The 16535-nt window shown below is 44.4% G+C and overlaps 1 protein-coding gene across 1 annotated transcript in view; it reads right to left on the bottom strand.

Annotated features, from left to right (window-relative positions):
* Positions 1-14526: 14526 nt before the first annotated feature.
* ALDH8A1 (aldehyde dehydrogenase 8 family member A1) overlaps positions 14527-16535 on the bottom strand; it is a 75252-nt gene continuing 73243 nt past the window's right edge. The window contains exons 6-7 of the mRNA XM_077292820.1: positions 15495-15656; positions 14527-15046 (exon numbers count right to left, since the gene is read on the bottom strand). Of these exons, the coding sequence (XP_077148935.1) occupies positions 14594-15046; positions 15495-15656 (615 nt within the window). The 3' untranslated portion in view covers positions 14527-14593. The remainder of the gene's footprint in view (positions 15047-15494; positions 15657-16535) is intronic.

Below are 16535 nucleotides of genomic sequence, written 5' to 3'. Positions count from 1 at the left end.
TCCAGAAGGTTTCCTTTTTGGGCTTTATTTTTTCTCCTTCTTCTATTGAGATGGACCCAGTCAAGGTCCAGGCTATTCATGATTGGACTCAACCTACATCGGTTAAGAGTCTTCAGAAGTTCTTGGGTTTTGCTAATTTTTACCGTCGCTTCATTGCTAATTTTTCTGGTGTGGTTAAACCTTTGACGGATTTGACCAAGAAGGGTTCTGATGTGACTAACTGGTCTCCTGCGGCCGTTGAGGCCTTTCAGGAGCTGAAGCGCCGGTTTTCTTCGGCTCCAGTTTTATGTCAGCCAGATGTCTCTCTTCCCTTCCAGGTCGAGGTTGATGCTTCTGAAATTGGAGCAGGGGCTGTTTTGTCACAGAGAAGCTCTGATTGCTCTGTGATGAAGCCATGTGCCTTCTTTTCAAGAAAATTTTCGCCGGCTGAACGAAAATATGATGTTGGTAATCGGGAGTTGTTGGCAATGAAGTGGGCATTTGAGGAGTGGCGACACTGGCTAGAGGGAGCTAAGCATCGTGTGGTGGTCTAGACTGATCATAAAAATTTGATTTATCTTGAGTCGGCCAAGCGGTTGAATCCTAGACAGGCTCGTTGGTCGTTGTTTTTCTCACGTTTCGATTTCGTGGTCTCGTACCTTCCTGGTTCGAAGAACGTGAAGGCTGATGCTCTTTCTAGGAGTTTTGTGCCTGACTCCCCTGGAGTTTCTGAGCCGGTTGGTATCCTCAAAGAGGGGGTAATTTTGTCTGCCATTTCCCCAGATTTGCGACGGGTGTTACAGGAATTTCAGGCGGATAGACCTGACCGTTGTCCATCAGAGAGACTGTTTGTCCCAGATAGATGGACCAGCAGAGTTATTTCCGAGGTTCATTCTTCAGTGTTGGCGGGTCATCCTGGGATTTTTGGTACCAGAGATTTGGTGGCTAGATCCTTCTGGTGGCCTTCCTTGTCGCGGGATGTGCATTCCTTTGTGCAGTCCTGTGGGATTTGTGCTCGGGCTAAGCCTTGCTGTTCTCGTGCCAGTGGTTTGCTTTTGCCTTTGCCGGTTCCTAAGAGGCCTTGGACGCATATTTCCATGGATTTTATTTCGGATCTTCCGGTCTCTCAGAGAATGTCTGTCATCTGGGTGGTTTGTGATCGTTTTTCTAAAATGGTCCATTTGGTGCCCTTGCCTAAGTTGCCTTCTTCCTCCGATTTGGTTCCGTTATTTTTTCAGAATGTGGTTCGTCTGCACGGCATCCCTGAAAACATTGTGTCTGACAGAGGATCCCAGTTTGTGTCCAGATTTTGGCGGTCCTTTTGTGCTAAGATGGGCATTGATTTGTCTTTTTCGTCGGCCTTCCATCCTCAGACGAATGGCCAAACCGAGCAAACTAACCAGACCTTGGAAACTTATTTGAGATGTTTTGTTTCTGCTGACCAGGATGATTGGGTGACTTTTTTGCCATTGGCCGAGTTTGCCCTTAATATTCGGGCTAGTTCGGCTACTTTGGTTTCGCCTTTTTTTTGTAATTCTGGTTTTCATCCTCGTTTTTCCTCGGGTCAGGTTGAGTCTTCTGACTGTCCTGGGGTGGATTCTGTGGTGGATAGGTTGCAGCAGATTTGGAACCATGTGGTGGACAATTTGATGTTGTCACAAGAGAAGGCTCAGCGCTTTGCTAACCGTCGTCGCTGTGTGGGTCCCCGACTTCGTGTGGGGGATTTGGTGTGGTTGTCTTCTCGTTATGTTCCTATGAAGGTTTCTTCTCCTAAGTTTAAACCTCGTTTTATCGGTCCTTATAAAATTTTGGAAATCCTCAACCCTGTATCATTTCGCTTGGACCTCCCGGCATCGTTTACCATCCATAATGTGTTCCATAGGTCTTTGTTGCGGAGGTATGTGGTGCCTGTGGTTCCTTCTGTTGAGCCTCCTGCTCCAGTGCTGGTTGAGGGAGAATTGGAATATGTGGTGGAAAAGATCTTGGATTCTCGTATTTCAAGACGGAGGCTTCAGTATTTGGTTAAGTGGAAGGGCTATGGTCAGGAGGATAATTCCTGGGTTGTCGCCTCTGATGTTCATGCGGCCGATTTGGTTCGTGCGTTCCATGTGGCTCACCCTGATCGCCCTGGGGGTTCTGGTGAGGGTTCGGTGACCCCTCCTCAAGGGGGGGTACTGTTGTGAACTCTGTTTCCGGGCTCCCTCCTGTGGTCATGAGTGGTACTGTGTGAGTTCTCTCTTTGGGCTCCTCCTGGTGGCTCTTTTTGTTATTTTGCAGGTTTCTGGCAGGATCAGCTGTCTCGTCATCTGCTAGTTAGGTTTCCTATTTAATCCACCTGGTCCTTCATTCCTTGCCTGTTGCCGTTGTATTCAGTGCTATTCTGATTGCTCCTGTCTACATCCGTTATCAGTCTCTCCAAGAGAAGCTAAGTTCTGTTTGCTTATTTTTGCTCATCTGTGTTCAAGATGTTTCCTAGTATATGATGAGTTTTTGTCCAGCTTGCTAATATGTGATTCCCCTGCTTGCTGGTGCTCTGGGGTGCTGAGTTGCTCCCCCCACATCGTTAGTTGGTGTGGGGGTTCTCGCATTCTCTGCGTGGATATTTTTGCATAGGGTTTTTTACTGACCGCACAGATCCCTTGCTATTTTCTGCTATCTAGCGTTAGCGGGCCTCATTTGCTTAACCTGTTTCATCTCTGCGTTTGTCTTTTCCTCTTAACTCACCGTTATTATTTGTGGGGGGCTTCTATATCTCTGGGGGATTTCTCTGAGGCAAGTGAGGTCTTTACTTTCTCTTTAGGGGTAGTCAGTTTGTCAGGCCGTGAAGAGACGTCTAGGATTTCAGGAAACGTTCCACGGCTGCCTATAGTGTTGTGAACTCTGTTTTTGGGCTCCCTCTAGTGGTCACAAGCGGTACTGTGTAGTGTTTTCTTTCTGCAGGTTGGCAGCATCAGCTGGTTCGTTATCCTTGGTTGGTTTCCTATTTAGCTCACCTGGATACTCAGTTCCTTGCCTGCTCTCAATGTATTCAGTGCTCTTCAGATTCCTTGTGACTACCTTGCTCCCAGTCTCTCCAAGACAAGCTAAGTTTTTGTTTGATCATTTTTTGATTATCAGCATTCATTATGTTTTTAGTCCAGCTCGCTAAAATGTGATTTTCTCGCTTGCTGGTTGCTCTAGGGGACTGAGTTTCTCCCCCCACACCGTTAGTTGGTGCGGGGGTTCTTGAAATCTCAGTGTGGATATTTTGTAAGGGTTTTTTGCTGACCGCACAGACCCCTTTGCTATTTTCTGCTATCTAGTATTAGTGGGCCTCATTTGCTGAATCTGTTTTCACCCTGTGTATGTGCCTTCCTCTTACCTCACCGTTATTATATGTTGAGGGCTTCAATATCTTTGGGGATTATTTCTCTGGAGGCAAGAGAGGTCTTTCTTTCTCTCTAGGGGTAGTTAGTTCCTCAGGCTGGCTTGAGACGTCTAGGATTTTCAGGCACGTTCACCGGCTACTTCTAGTGTGTTTGGATAGGTTCAGATTTGCGGTCAGTCCAGTTTGCCACCTCCCTAGAGCTTGTCCTATGTATGTTACTTAGCTGGAGTAATTTGTGATCCTCAACCACTAAGGATCATAACAGTAGAGCAGGCCAAAAAGTGTTTAATGCATCGCAGAAGTGGGATAAAAAGAAGACCTGAGTACATTTTGTTTTTCTCCTCCTGCTTTTCCTTTGCTGCAGTCTGTTTAGCTTCTTTCATCCCCTTGAACTCTGGGTGGTTTTGAGCTCAGCTGCAGACATGAATGTTCAGACTCTGACTTCTAGTGTGGATCATCTGACTGCACGGGTGCAAAGTATTCAGGATTTTGTTATTCATAGCCCTATGTCAGAACCAAAGATACCCATTCCTGAGTTGTTTTCTGGTGATAGATTTAGGTTTCTAAACTTTAAGAATAATTGTAAGTTATTTCTATCTCTGAGACCTCGTTCCTCTGGTGATTCCGCTCAGCAAGTTAAAATTGTTATCTCCTTGTTGCGTGGCGACCCTCAAGATTGGGCTTTCTCTCTGGCGCCAGGAGATCCTGCATTGCTTAATGTAGATGCATTTTTTCTGGCTCTTGGACTGCTTTATGAGGAGCCTAATCTTGAGAATCAGGCAGAAAAAGTGTTGCTGGCTATCTCTCAAGGTCAGGATGAAGCAGAGGTGTATTGTCAAAAATTTCGGAAATGGTCGGTGCTTACTCAATGGAATGAGTGTGCCCTGGCTGCAAATTTCAGAGAAGGTCTTTCTGAGGCCGTTAAGAATGTTATGGTGGGGTTTCCCACTCCTACAAGTCTGAGTGATTCTATGGCTTTAGCCATTCAGGTGGATCGGCGTTTGCGGGAGCGCAAATCTGCTCATCCTTTGGCGGTATTTTCTGAACAGAGACCTGAGTCTATTCAATGTGACCGAACTCTGACCAGAATTGAGCGACAAAGTCATAGACGTCAAAATGGGTTGTGCTTTTACTGTGGTGATTCTACTCATGTTATCTCAGCATGCTCTAAACGCTTAAAAAAAATCGCTAAACCTGTCACCATTGGTACTATGCAGCCTAAATTTATTTTGTCTGTTACTTTGATTTGTTCTTTGTCATCCTACCCGGTTATGGCTTTTGTGGATTCGGGTGCTGCCCTGAATCTGATGGATCTGTCGTTTGCCCGGCTCTGTGGTTTTGTCCTGGAGCCTTTGGAATTTCCTATTCCTCTGAGGGGAATTGATGCTACGCCATTGGCTGAGAATAAGCCTCAGTATTGGACGCAAATGACCATGTGCATGACTCCCGTACATCAGGAGGTGATTCGCTTTCTTGTTCTGCATAAATTGCATGATGTTGTCGTTTTGGGTCTGCCATGGCTGCAGGCTCATAATCCAGTTTTAGATTGGAAAGCTATGTCTGTGTCAAGTTGGGGTTGTCAGGGAATTCATGGCGATGCTCCGTTGGTGTCTATTGCTTCTTCCACTCCTTCTGAGGTCCCTGAGTTTTTGTCTGACTACCAGGATGTATTTGATGAACCCAGGTCCAGTGCCCTGCCCCCTCATAGGGATTGTGACTGTGCTATAAATTTAATTCCTGGTAGTAAATTCCCTAAGGGACGACTTTTTAATCTGTCTGTACCAGAGCATGCCGCGATGCGGAGTTATATAAAGGAGTCTTTGGAGAAGGGACATATTCGCCCATCCTATTCCCCTCTTGGTGCAGGATTTTTTTTTGTGGCCAAGAAGGACGGTTCTTTGAGACCTTGTATAGATTATCGTCTTCTGAATAAAATCACAGTCAAATTTCAGTATCCTTTACCACTATTGTCTGATTTGTTTGCTCGGATTAAGGGTGCCAGTTGGTTCACCAAGATAGATCTCTGTGGTGCGTATAACCTTGTGCGCATTAAGCAGGGAGATGAATGGAAAACAGCATTTAATACGCCTGAAGGCCAATTTGAGTACTTGGTTTCGCCTTTTCTCTGCAATTCCGGTTTCCATCCTCGTTTTTCCTCGGGTCAGGTTGAGCCTTCTGGTTTGCCAACCGCCGCCGCGGTGTGGGTCCCCGACTTCGTGTTGGGGATTTGGTGTGGCTGTCTTCTCGGTATGTTCCTATGAAGGTCTCCTCTCCTAAATTCAAGCCTCGCTTCATCGGTCCTTATAAGATCTTGGAAATCCTTAACCCGGTGTCTTTTTGTTTGGATCTCCCAGCATCGTTTGCCATTCATAATGTGTTCCATAGGTCTTTGTTGCGGAGGTATGTGGTGCCTGTGGTTCCTTCTGTTGAGCCTCCTGCTCCGGTGCTGGTCGAGGGCGAATTGGAGTACGTGGTGGAGAAGATTTTGGATTCTCGTATCTCTAGATGGAGGCTTCAGTATTTGGTGAAGTGGAAGGGCTATGGTCAGGAGGATAATTCCTGGGTTGTCGCCTCTGATGTTCATGCGGCCGATTTGGTTCGTGCCTTCCACGCGGCTCGTCCTGATCGCCCTGGGGGTCTTGATGAGGGTTCGGTGACCCCTCCTCAAGGGGGGGGTACTGTTGTGAACTCTGTTTTTGGGCTCCCTCTAGTGGTCACAAGCGGTACTGTGTAGTGTTGTCTTTCTGCAGGTTGGCAGCATCAGCTGGTTCGTTATCCTTGGTTGGTTTCCTATTTAGCTCACCTGGATACTCAGTTCCTTGCCTGCTCTCAATGTATTCAGTGCTCTTCAGATTCCTTGTGACTACCTTGCTCCCAGTCTCTCCAAGACAAGCTAAGTTTTTATTTGATCATTTTTTGATTATCAGCATTCATTATGTTTTTAGTCCAGCTCGCTAAAATGTGATTTTCTCGCTTGCTGGTTGCTCTAGGGGACTGAGTTTCTCCCCCCACACCGTTAGTTGGTGCGGGGGTTCTTGAAATCTCAGTGTGGATATTTTGTAAGGGTTTTTTGCTGACCGCACAGACCCCTTTGCTATTTTCTGCTATCTAGTATTAGTGGGCCTCATTTGCTGAATCTGTTTTCACCCTGTGTATGTGCCTTCCTCTTACCTCACCGTTATTATATGTTGGGGGCTTCAATATCTTTGGGGATTATTTCTCTGGAGGCAAGAGAGGTCTTTCTTTCTCTCTAGGGGTAGTTAGTTCCTCAGGCTGGCTCGAGACGTCTAGGATTTTCAGGCACGTTCACCGGCTACTTCTAGTGTGTTTGGATAGGTTCAGATTTGCGGTCAGTCCAGTTTGCCACCTCCCTAGAGCTTGTCCTATGTATGTTACTTAGCTGGAGTAATTTGTGATCCTCAACCACTAAGGATCATAACACTATAGTGTGTGCGGTTAGGATCAGGTTTGCGGTTAGTCCATTTACCACATCCCCAGAGCTCGTCCTATTATTTTCTACTTAGCTGGTTAGATTTGTGATCCTAAGCCACTAGGATCATAACAGCCGATGATCCAAACCAACAGAGGACTTTGACCTAAAAAATACAAACAACTTAGAGTCCATACAAATGACACAACAAACACAGGGGTACAAGAAAAACCCCGGGCCTTCATGGTCTAACATAGCTCTTGTAATGCCCAGACTCCCATCTCCCTATCCTCCGAACCACTTCAGGGGCCAACCCCCCACAAAGCCGCTTCAGTCGCGGCCCCGATACGAAATGAGTGCGACGCAAAACGAGAAGCGTCTAAACCCGGCCCCGACAAAGCTTTTCGAAAAACCACAACATACTGGAATTTGGATAAAAAACATCCATCCTCATGACACAACAAAGGACCATCCATAGCCGGCCGAAGGCTAGTAAAAACCTGAAAATAATGAACAGGACACATGAGCGAACCAGGGACCGAGCCCAACTCAACACGTTTACCTTTTCCCGCCTGGTCAGTCTTCGACCGACGTAACCAAAAATGTAAACGACTCTCAATAAGCACCACATCCTTGGCCCAAAGCCCCCCTCGGCTAAACATGGTGGGAGACACCAGCTCCCCAACCCTCAAGGCCCCAAAAAATACCAGGGAAAAGGCTAAACGAAAGAGAGCCACTTCAAAATTGGATAAGCAAATCCCGTTCAAACGCGTGCCCACCTGTTCCAACTAGCCAAAAGAGACTGGGAGCCTGAGATCACCTTGCCCCACCTTTCTTTTAAAACTTTTTACCGCCTGCCGTACCAGAAACATTTTCGTCAAGTCCCGCAATCCTCGAAGCTGGAACCCGAAGGCCAAAGCCGCCCGAACTCTATCCACCTTTGAAGCCGACCACCCCTCTTCTGCGCCGCGTCTCAACCACAACAACAAAGCACCCAGTTGGTCCTCACCCCCGTTAGTAGCCCCGCCGGACACCAACCAAGATTCCCAATCACACCATACCGACCGATATGCCGACCACGTGCTGGACGCTAAAGATGCGTGAATCAAAGGTCCTGCAGCCCGGATACCATGCTCCAAAGCTCCGGCAGGCAGTCCAGACCCATCTCCTCCGCATCCGGGGCCAGAGACCGAAACCGTTCCCACTGAAACCAAGACAAAGAGTCAGCCACAGAATTCTCCACTCCGGGCACATGAGCCGCCGTAATGTACACATTGATAGACATGCAGAACAACACCAACTGATGGAGAACCCTGACAACCGGAGGAGAAGAAGCAGTCAAACTGTTTATGACACACACAACTGCCATATTGTCACAATTAAAACGAACCCTCCGATTGCGCAAATCTTCCTTTCACAAGTAAACTGCAACCAGGATAGGAAAAATTTCCAACAAAGTGACGTTCTTCACCAACCCCGACGCAAACCACTCGTCAGGCCACCTAGTGGCACACCACCGGCCACCAAAAAAGGCGCCAAAACCAACACCGCCTGAAGCATCGGTAAACAAATCCAGGTCAGCATTGCCCACCACGTCCTCCATCAACAACGAACGGCCATTATACCGTGCCAAAAAACTGTCCCACACCTCCAAATCAGCCTTATGTTTGCTAGACAGGCGAACAAAATGATGCGGGCCTTAACACCCAGCCGTGGCGCCAGCTAGCCTCCTCAAAAAAACCCTCCCCACCGGGATGATCCTGCAGGCAAAATTCAATTTACCGAGGAGGGACTGAACCTCCCGCAACGGTAACTTTTTTAAGCGACGCGCCCGAGCCACTTCGCTTCTCAATCCAACCACTTTCTCTTCAGGTAACCGAAACTCCCAGTTAACGGAGTCAATAACAATGCCCAGGAACGAAAGATTTGTGCAAGACTCCTCTGTTTTCTCTTGCTTTACCTTTGAGGGATCTCATCCTGGAGCTACTTGAGTTCACTCTTACACACAATTTTTTTGTGTTTAAGGGTTCCTTTTACCTACAGACCCAGGGGACAGCCATGGGGGCGGCCTTTGCGCCCTCCTATGCGAATCTGTTCCTGGGTCTGTGGGAGAAGGACCTATTCCTGTCCGACAAACAGGGGTCGATTGAGTGTGTCCTTTTATGGACACGTTATATCGACGATATCTTCTTTGTCTGGCAGGGCACCTCCATTGACCTTGTGCAATTCATCTCCATTTTAAACAACAATGACCTGAATATACGCCTCACCCCGGTGTGGGATACGAGGAAGATTGACTTCCTGGATGTCACGATTTGTAAGGATGCAGGGGGTATGATTCAAACGGATATTTTCCGTAAGCCTACTGCTACTAATACCCTCCTGCATGCCTCATCGTGCCACCCTTCCCATATGATTAAGGCCATTCCTGTTGGCCAATTTTTGCACTTGAGACGCATCTGCTCCAGCGAACAGGATTTTGAGGTTCGTGCCAAGGAGCTAAGGTTACGATTTTTATCAAGGGGGTATAGTGGACGTAGCTTGAAAAAAGCCTATCATCGAGCGAAACATTCTGATCGGGATAACCTTCTCTATAGGAATGGTATGACAAGGTCTAAAACTAACAATCAGATAAGGTTTGTCACATCTTATCATCCCCAAGATAAAGGAATATGTCCGGCGCACAACACTTGTATAAATATTGGAACCAGGGTGCTACACAAAGCATGAAAACTGCAATGTGAAACAAGACAAGAAAAGCCACTACATAAATGTGTGCACACCTGAATATATAGCAAATAACAACTTTATTGTAAGGCAAAAACATACAAGATATAAAACCATTAAAAACAAATCCCGTAAGGATCACACAAAAAAAACACACCATTCCACTAGATATGTAACCAAAAGCAGCCAAGGATAATGAAAAAGTGTATATAAATATATACAATGCAGTACATGTAGATGTAAACAATATAGGTACTTATGGCTGGTATATTTGGAATGTACATATAGATATAAACACCATAGAACCCAATAACCAGTGGGCGTCCCCACTCATGGAACAACCTAAACAGGGTCTCACCTATGTCAGATGAGTGCTGTAACAATGGAGCCTTGTGACTAAGACGTAACATATGACACTGGAAAAAATATATAAAGAGACACAAGGTCTATGGGTTATACCAATAGTAAGGCACCTAAGGGCAAAAAAATAGATATAAATCAGGGTCACAATTTGCCCAAATACTGAAGATTTTGCCCGGGCAATGGTACAACCAGAAAGAACAACCAGCAAAAATAAGTCGGCTCACCAAGAGGGATGAAGAGCCAGAGTAATTACATGTCCGATGGCTGTCATGAGCAGGACCCTAGTACTGGCGGATCAATGGGCAATGAAAGGAAGGTGTGGGAGAATCCCACGCGTATCGCTGTACTGGGCAGCTTCGTCAGGGAAAGTGATTCTCCTGCTGGAAGCAGCCGCTAAATATAGCGGCGATGATGATTCTAAGCAATACCGGTGTGTAGCGATCCAGGTGGAAGACCATTGCCCATTGATCCGCCAGTACTAGGGTACAGTACACAGCGGAATGTAAGGATGTTACTACACTTAAAACATTGCCCAGACATTTTAGGGACTTCCACTCCTGTGATGCAGCGTTGTTGAGGGTAAGGGGCATAGATCTCCTTAATATTGACATCAGAGGGGTGCACTTTCCAAACCCCTTGCTCAATTGGAGACAAGGTGGATATGGACCTTACGCACCATCCACCCTGATGGGTTGAATGAGAATATTTCATTCGCCCCATTTTTGTGATCCACATTTTGTTGTGTGTCCCGTGGGTTGCGTGACTCTCGGCCTGGTTTTTATCATGCACATCTATGTTGTTTCTGTGTGTGTTCATTTTATTTGTATTATTTTTATATAGCACTTTGACATCTTGAATATTGAAGTCTCTATGTATCCTGGATGATTCTTCAATCAAGTGCTTCAGCGGGTCAACATCTACAGTCGGCTATCTATTTTTTTTATATAGGTTGCTTTCATTGTTTTCCAGTGTTAGTATTTATATGTATTTGTCAACTGGTATATTTATGCTGGATTTAACCATATGGGTACAATATATATATATGATATGGGATGTCACTATATAAGTTGTTATGTGATATCTGCATTTAATAGTGCTAGTATAGATTTTCTGTGATGCTGTAACACAGTATTGTGCTGTTTTCTAATCTATCACTATATGCTAATATTGATGAACTGTTAAGATTATACATTGGTGATTGTGGGATATTGCCATCACTTTTTGTACCCTTATTTATGGTTTTATTGTTGTTTTCTTCTTTCTTGCACTTTTTGTAATGTTTTCCTATTGTGCCCTTTTTCAATATGGCGTGGATGTTGTTTCCAGCTGGGTGCGCATGCGCCTGCGCGCTGGGTGGTGTGAGAGCTCCTTCTTGCCGTCCGGCATGGGATCACATGGGGCCCTGCGTGCTTCCGGTGCCGGCGGCCATCTTGGATGTCGCACGCGCTGCACGGCATTCAGGTGCAGCGTCCTGGTGGACTACACACTTCCGCCGATGGCGGTATATAATGCACACATTATATATATTAACTCACCCCCTGATGAAGGAGCAGTCCGCTCCGAAACGCACGTCAGGGTCGGGTCCGGTCGCCTATCCTGTCTGACTATCCTGCATGTGTTAGGTATGTGAAATATGCTGATATGGTAGCTATACTGCTATGATATTCACATGATTCCCATGCTGTGGCACTGCACTAGTGTATTTTTCTTAGTAGTCATGGGTATTTGTTATAATACATCCTACCACTGCATGTGGTCAGGCTATGGGTTGGTGTCCTGGTCCGTGATGTTTGGCAGTGTTTAGCATGTGCCTATTTCCCTGTGCCATACTGCTTGACCTGTCTGGTGGTTTTAATTATTTGTACTAATAAAATCTACTTTTTATGGGACTTTTATGGCTGTTGGTGTTTTCCCTTTTTTGTTACATTTATAATGATGTAGTCACTATTGACAGCAGCATCTAAGCATCTAAGCATCTGCAAACACTGATCGTGGCAGATACAGCAAGTTGTCAGCTATAGTGTACAGCCGACAGCTGCTGGATTGTCACCTGTATGCGGAGGCTATTCTCTTATATCTCAGGTCAGTTAAAAGACGTATTGGCTGTCATTAATAAGTTAAACCCTTAGTGAAGGAACTAATTTTGACCTTAATGACCAGGCAAAACTTATGAAATCTGGCCAGTGTCATTTTATGTGGTGATAACTCTGGAACGCTTCAACGGATCCCAGTGACTCTGAGATTTGTTTTTTTGTGACATATGTTAGTGGTAAATATTGGTTAATATGATTTGCATATGTTTATGAAAATATCAAAAATTTGCCAAAAAGTTTGAAACCGTTGCACAGTTATACCACACAAAATAATTAATAAATAACATTTCCAATATGTCTACTTTACATCTGCATCATTTGAAACATATTTTTTTCCTTAGGAAGTTAGAAGTGTTCAAAGTTGATCAGCAATTTTCTAATTCATCCAACAAAATTTACAAAACCATTTTTTTTAGGGACCACATCACATTTGTAGTGACTTTTGGGGGATATATAACAGAAAATACCCAAAAGTGACACCATTCTTAAGACTGTACCCCTCAAAGACCTCAAAACCACATTCAAGAAATGTATTAACCCTTCAGGTACTTCACAGGAATTAATGTAATGTGGTAGGAAAAACAAACATTTTTTTTCACAAAAACTTTAGTTTAGCCCCAAATTTTTTACTTCTACAAGGTAAACAGGAGAAAACTAAACCCAAAATTCAAAATTTGTTGTGCAATTTCTCCTGAGTACATTGATGCTCTATTTGTGGGTGAAAACTACTTTCTACAGTTTTATGCACATCAGGGTTTAGAAGGGAAGGAGCACCATTTAACTTTTTGAACTCAAAGATAGCTGGAATTGAGACTGGACGCCATGTCGCATTTGGAGAACGCCTGATATGCCTAAACAGTGGAACTCCCCACAAGTATGGATTTTTAACCCAAAGGTATTACATAGAATTTCATAACATTAGTTCATCTTATAGAATATGTCGTCATAAGTGTTGAGTGCAAGTACTTTGCATCAGGTGCTCGGGTATGCACCGAGTATCGCGGGTGCTCAAGGGATATGTGCAAGTCACCGCCCCGCATGTTTCACAGCTGTTAGACAAACAAACATGCAGGGATTGGTAGTGTATGTCATGCCATTCCAGCATGTTTTTTATATTGTTGTTTAACAGCCGCAAAACATCTTTTTTACTTTTGAAAAAGCCCTAACCCCAGCCCTAAAGCAAACCCCAACCCTAACCTCAACTCTAACCTTAACTCCAACTCCAAAGCCCAACCCCAATCTCAACCCTAACAATAAGCCCAACACTAACCCATTAAGCCCAACCCTAACCTATAAACCCAACCGTGGAGCAGGAGGGATAAGGGGATGGCAGAGGTATCAGGGAGGGGGGACTTGCAGACATAATTTCTCTCTCCTCTAATATGTATGTCAGAAGAGACATGTATGTCCGAAGAGAGAGAAACAATTTAATTGGGGAATGCTTTTTTTATGTGATCACAGTTATTTATTGAACAATGGCGATCACGTGATCGTGGACCTGACAAACCGTCCCTGATCTTGTTTTACCAGGATCTCAGCTGCCCCCAATAGTTTAAACCTTGGAGATTTTCGGACTCTGGAGGGCACTACACACTTATTCCCGATCACAGTTTTAAAATGGCGATGAACCAATAAGGCCCTTACCGGCCTCCGTTTTAATGTGTATCGGCGGTCAGTAATGGGTTAAAAATAAAACAAGTTTTTAAAAAAATACATATATTGGATATTGTTGCGTTCGTAAAAGTCAGATATATCAAAATATAAAATAAATTAATCAGATCGGTAAATGACATAATGGTAAACAAATTAAAACAGCAGAATTATGTTTTTTTGCCTGCCGCAACTTTGCAATAAAATGCAATAAGAGGCAATCAAAACAATATATCTAACCCAAACAGATATCAATAAAAACAACAGCTTGGGGCGCAAAAAATAAGCCTTCATACAACCCCAGATCCTGAGCAATTAAAATGCTACAGGTCTCAGAAAATGGCAACATAAGCGGGGAAAAAAAAATTCTTACAAATAAAACCTATACATGTTTGGTATCTGCATACTCGAACTGACCCGGGGTAGTCACATTGTCATGTCAGTTTTACCATATAGAAAACATGATAAATAAACGATCCCAAAAATAATTGTGGAATTGTGGACAGAAAAATAAAAGTTATGCCTCTTTGAATAAGAAAAGGAAAAAATGAACATGCGAAAAAGGAAAATCACAAGGTCATGAAGGGATTAACCACTAAAAAGCCACTGCTAATCTCTGACAGAGGATATGTAGAGGTTCTAACCTGTGCAGCAATGCACATGATATAAAAGAAAGTTTGCTATACTCCAGGCAAAATTTTCTGGGAAACTTTGCGTGTGGATATGGATATGTGCATGGTACTTTGGCATGTACCCGATACAGACACATGTCTTGGTGCCAGATAACAAAGGATATCAGCATAGGTCTTGTGAAGTCCATGCCTCAATGTTTTAGAGATATTTTGGTGGTATAATAAGGACCTACACAAAAGTTTGGTTTTGATGTTGTGGCTGATCTGTATAAATAATAAAATAGAGTTTGTAAATTGAATTATTCTGAGCTTTTTATTTCTTGTCTGATATGATACAGGTAAAATCGATAGATCAGTGTTTTATTGTAACAGTTTTTACTTCAGTGAAAAACTCATATGAATCCTTTGCCCCTTCTCTTCCCAGGCCTGAAGCCTTCATACCACCAAATGGTAGATTAAGGTCCCTCACTAACCAGCAGTTGGTCCATACCAGACCTGACTGAAGTCTCTTGGCAACACGGTGAGTGCGGCCTACATCTCTTGTCCAAATAGTTGCAGCTAGGCCATATTTGACACCATTAGCTTTTTCAATCACTTCCTCTTCTGTATCAAATGGAACCACACATGTTACAGGGCCAAAAATCTCTTCTTGCATGCAGCAGGACTCTTCCTTCAATCCAGTGATAACCGTAGGCAACATAAAATAACCACCCTGGTTATTTGGTGGGATGTTTAGGGTATCCACACATTCCCCACAGTTAACTGTAGCTCCTTCTGCCAAAGCCTTCTTTACATAGCTCCTCACCTGGAGAAAGATCATGTAGTACAGACTTTAGCTTTACAAGATGGGGACGAAGTATGGATCCTAATGCAGGCAAATATTTAGGGAAATAGCTATATAAGGTGCAGATGCAAGATTTGTATCTGATCCCTGGTGCCTGAAAGTACCAAAAGCCGCAACGCCACATAAAATAACAGTATTAGGCCACTTTCACACGTCCAGTACCGTATTTTACTTCAGTATTTGTAAGCCAAAAACAGAAGTGGAACAGTCAGGGGAAAAATATACGGTAATAAAAACGCGTCACCATTTCTGCATTTTTCACCCACTCCTGGTTTTGCCTTACAAATACTGAGGTAAAATACTGACCAAATACTGAATGTGTGAACATGGCCTTATAACGATGTATGTATTACACCTAAAGAACACATTCATATTCCATAAATCAAAAGCACTATAAAGTAACATTTACCTTTGCTATATGCACCTCACTAATCAAAGCTCCCATACTGGCTGTGGGATCAGAGGGAACAGACACCTTCCATTTTCTTGTCGCTTCCACAAAACTCTGCAGAAATTCATCATAAATTGACCTCTGAACGTAAATCCTGCTTGTGCAAAGACAAATCTCCCCCTGCAAAACATGTATATCACCAAGAGAATAAGCTCAGGATATGCTGCAGGAATGTACTAGAAGCTTCTACACTCATCAACAATGGAATTGTAACACCAAGAAAGTAAAGTCATGAAGTTATGGAAATCACAGGATTGATTGATATGTTACTGATATGCAAATGATTAGCGCGACCAGTGGAAATAGACGCACTTTCATAAACTGGCTATCAATGAGGTTATTAATGGTTGTCTGAGGAATGAATGTTCTACCACGCATCATGAGACCTGGCATAGTTGTGTTAAAAAGTGGCTCCTGGGACACTTTGGAGAAATGTATGTTTTTCAACACAAATTCTAGACTGCATGTTGTCTGTGCTATGATAAGCATCCTGCTTGGCATAAACGTGCTACCATGGCCTGCAATATCTCCAAACTTGTCTCCCATCAAGAACATCTGCAACATCATTGGTCGGCAATTGCAAAGGCAGCTGCCAGCAATGGGTCTTGATGATTTGTGCACCCTTGTTCATTTAGTACTCCATCAGGGCAGTGGGGTACTCGGTACCGGGTCCGGTTGCTCTTAAAGGGAATGTCACCGTGGCTGCGACCCGGTCCGTGGCCCTGGGACTTAATTAAAGAGGAACGGTCTTTTTAGGGGTATTGTGAAAGTCTATTTTCGGGACTCCACCTGTGGTTCTTGGTCAGTAGGGACCGACGCCGCTTAAAGGGGTCCTCTGGGGTGATGGTATGGCGGCTGGATGGTGACGCTTCCCACAGGTGAAGTGGGGTCCCCAGGGCTCCCAAGGTATATGGCAGGGATGATGTGACCAGGATCTTTATTCAGGGAAGCTGCCCTAAAACCAGGTTAAGAGCTCCCCCTCTGGCCTGGAGTCAGAAG

Source organism: Ranitomeya variabilis, chromosome 2, assembly GCF_051348905.1.
Source record: "Ranitomeya variabilis isolate aRanVar5 chromosome 2, aRanVar5.hap1, whole genome shotgun sequence".
NCBI lineage: Eukaryota > Metazoa > Chordata > Amphibia > Anura > Dendrobatidae > Ranitomeya > Ranitomeya variabilis.
This window is presented reverse-complemented; position numbering and strand designations above follow the sequence as displayed.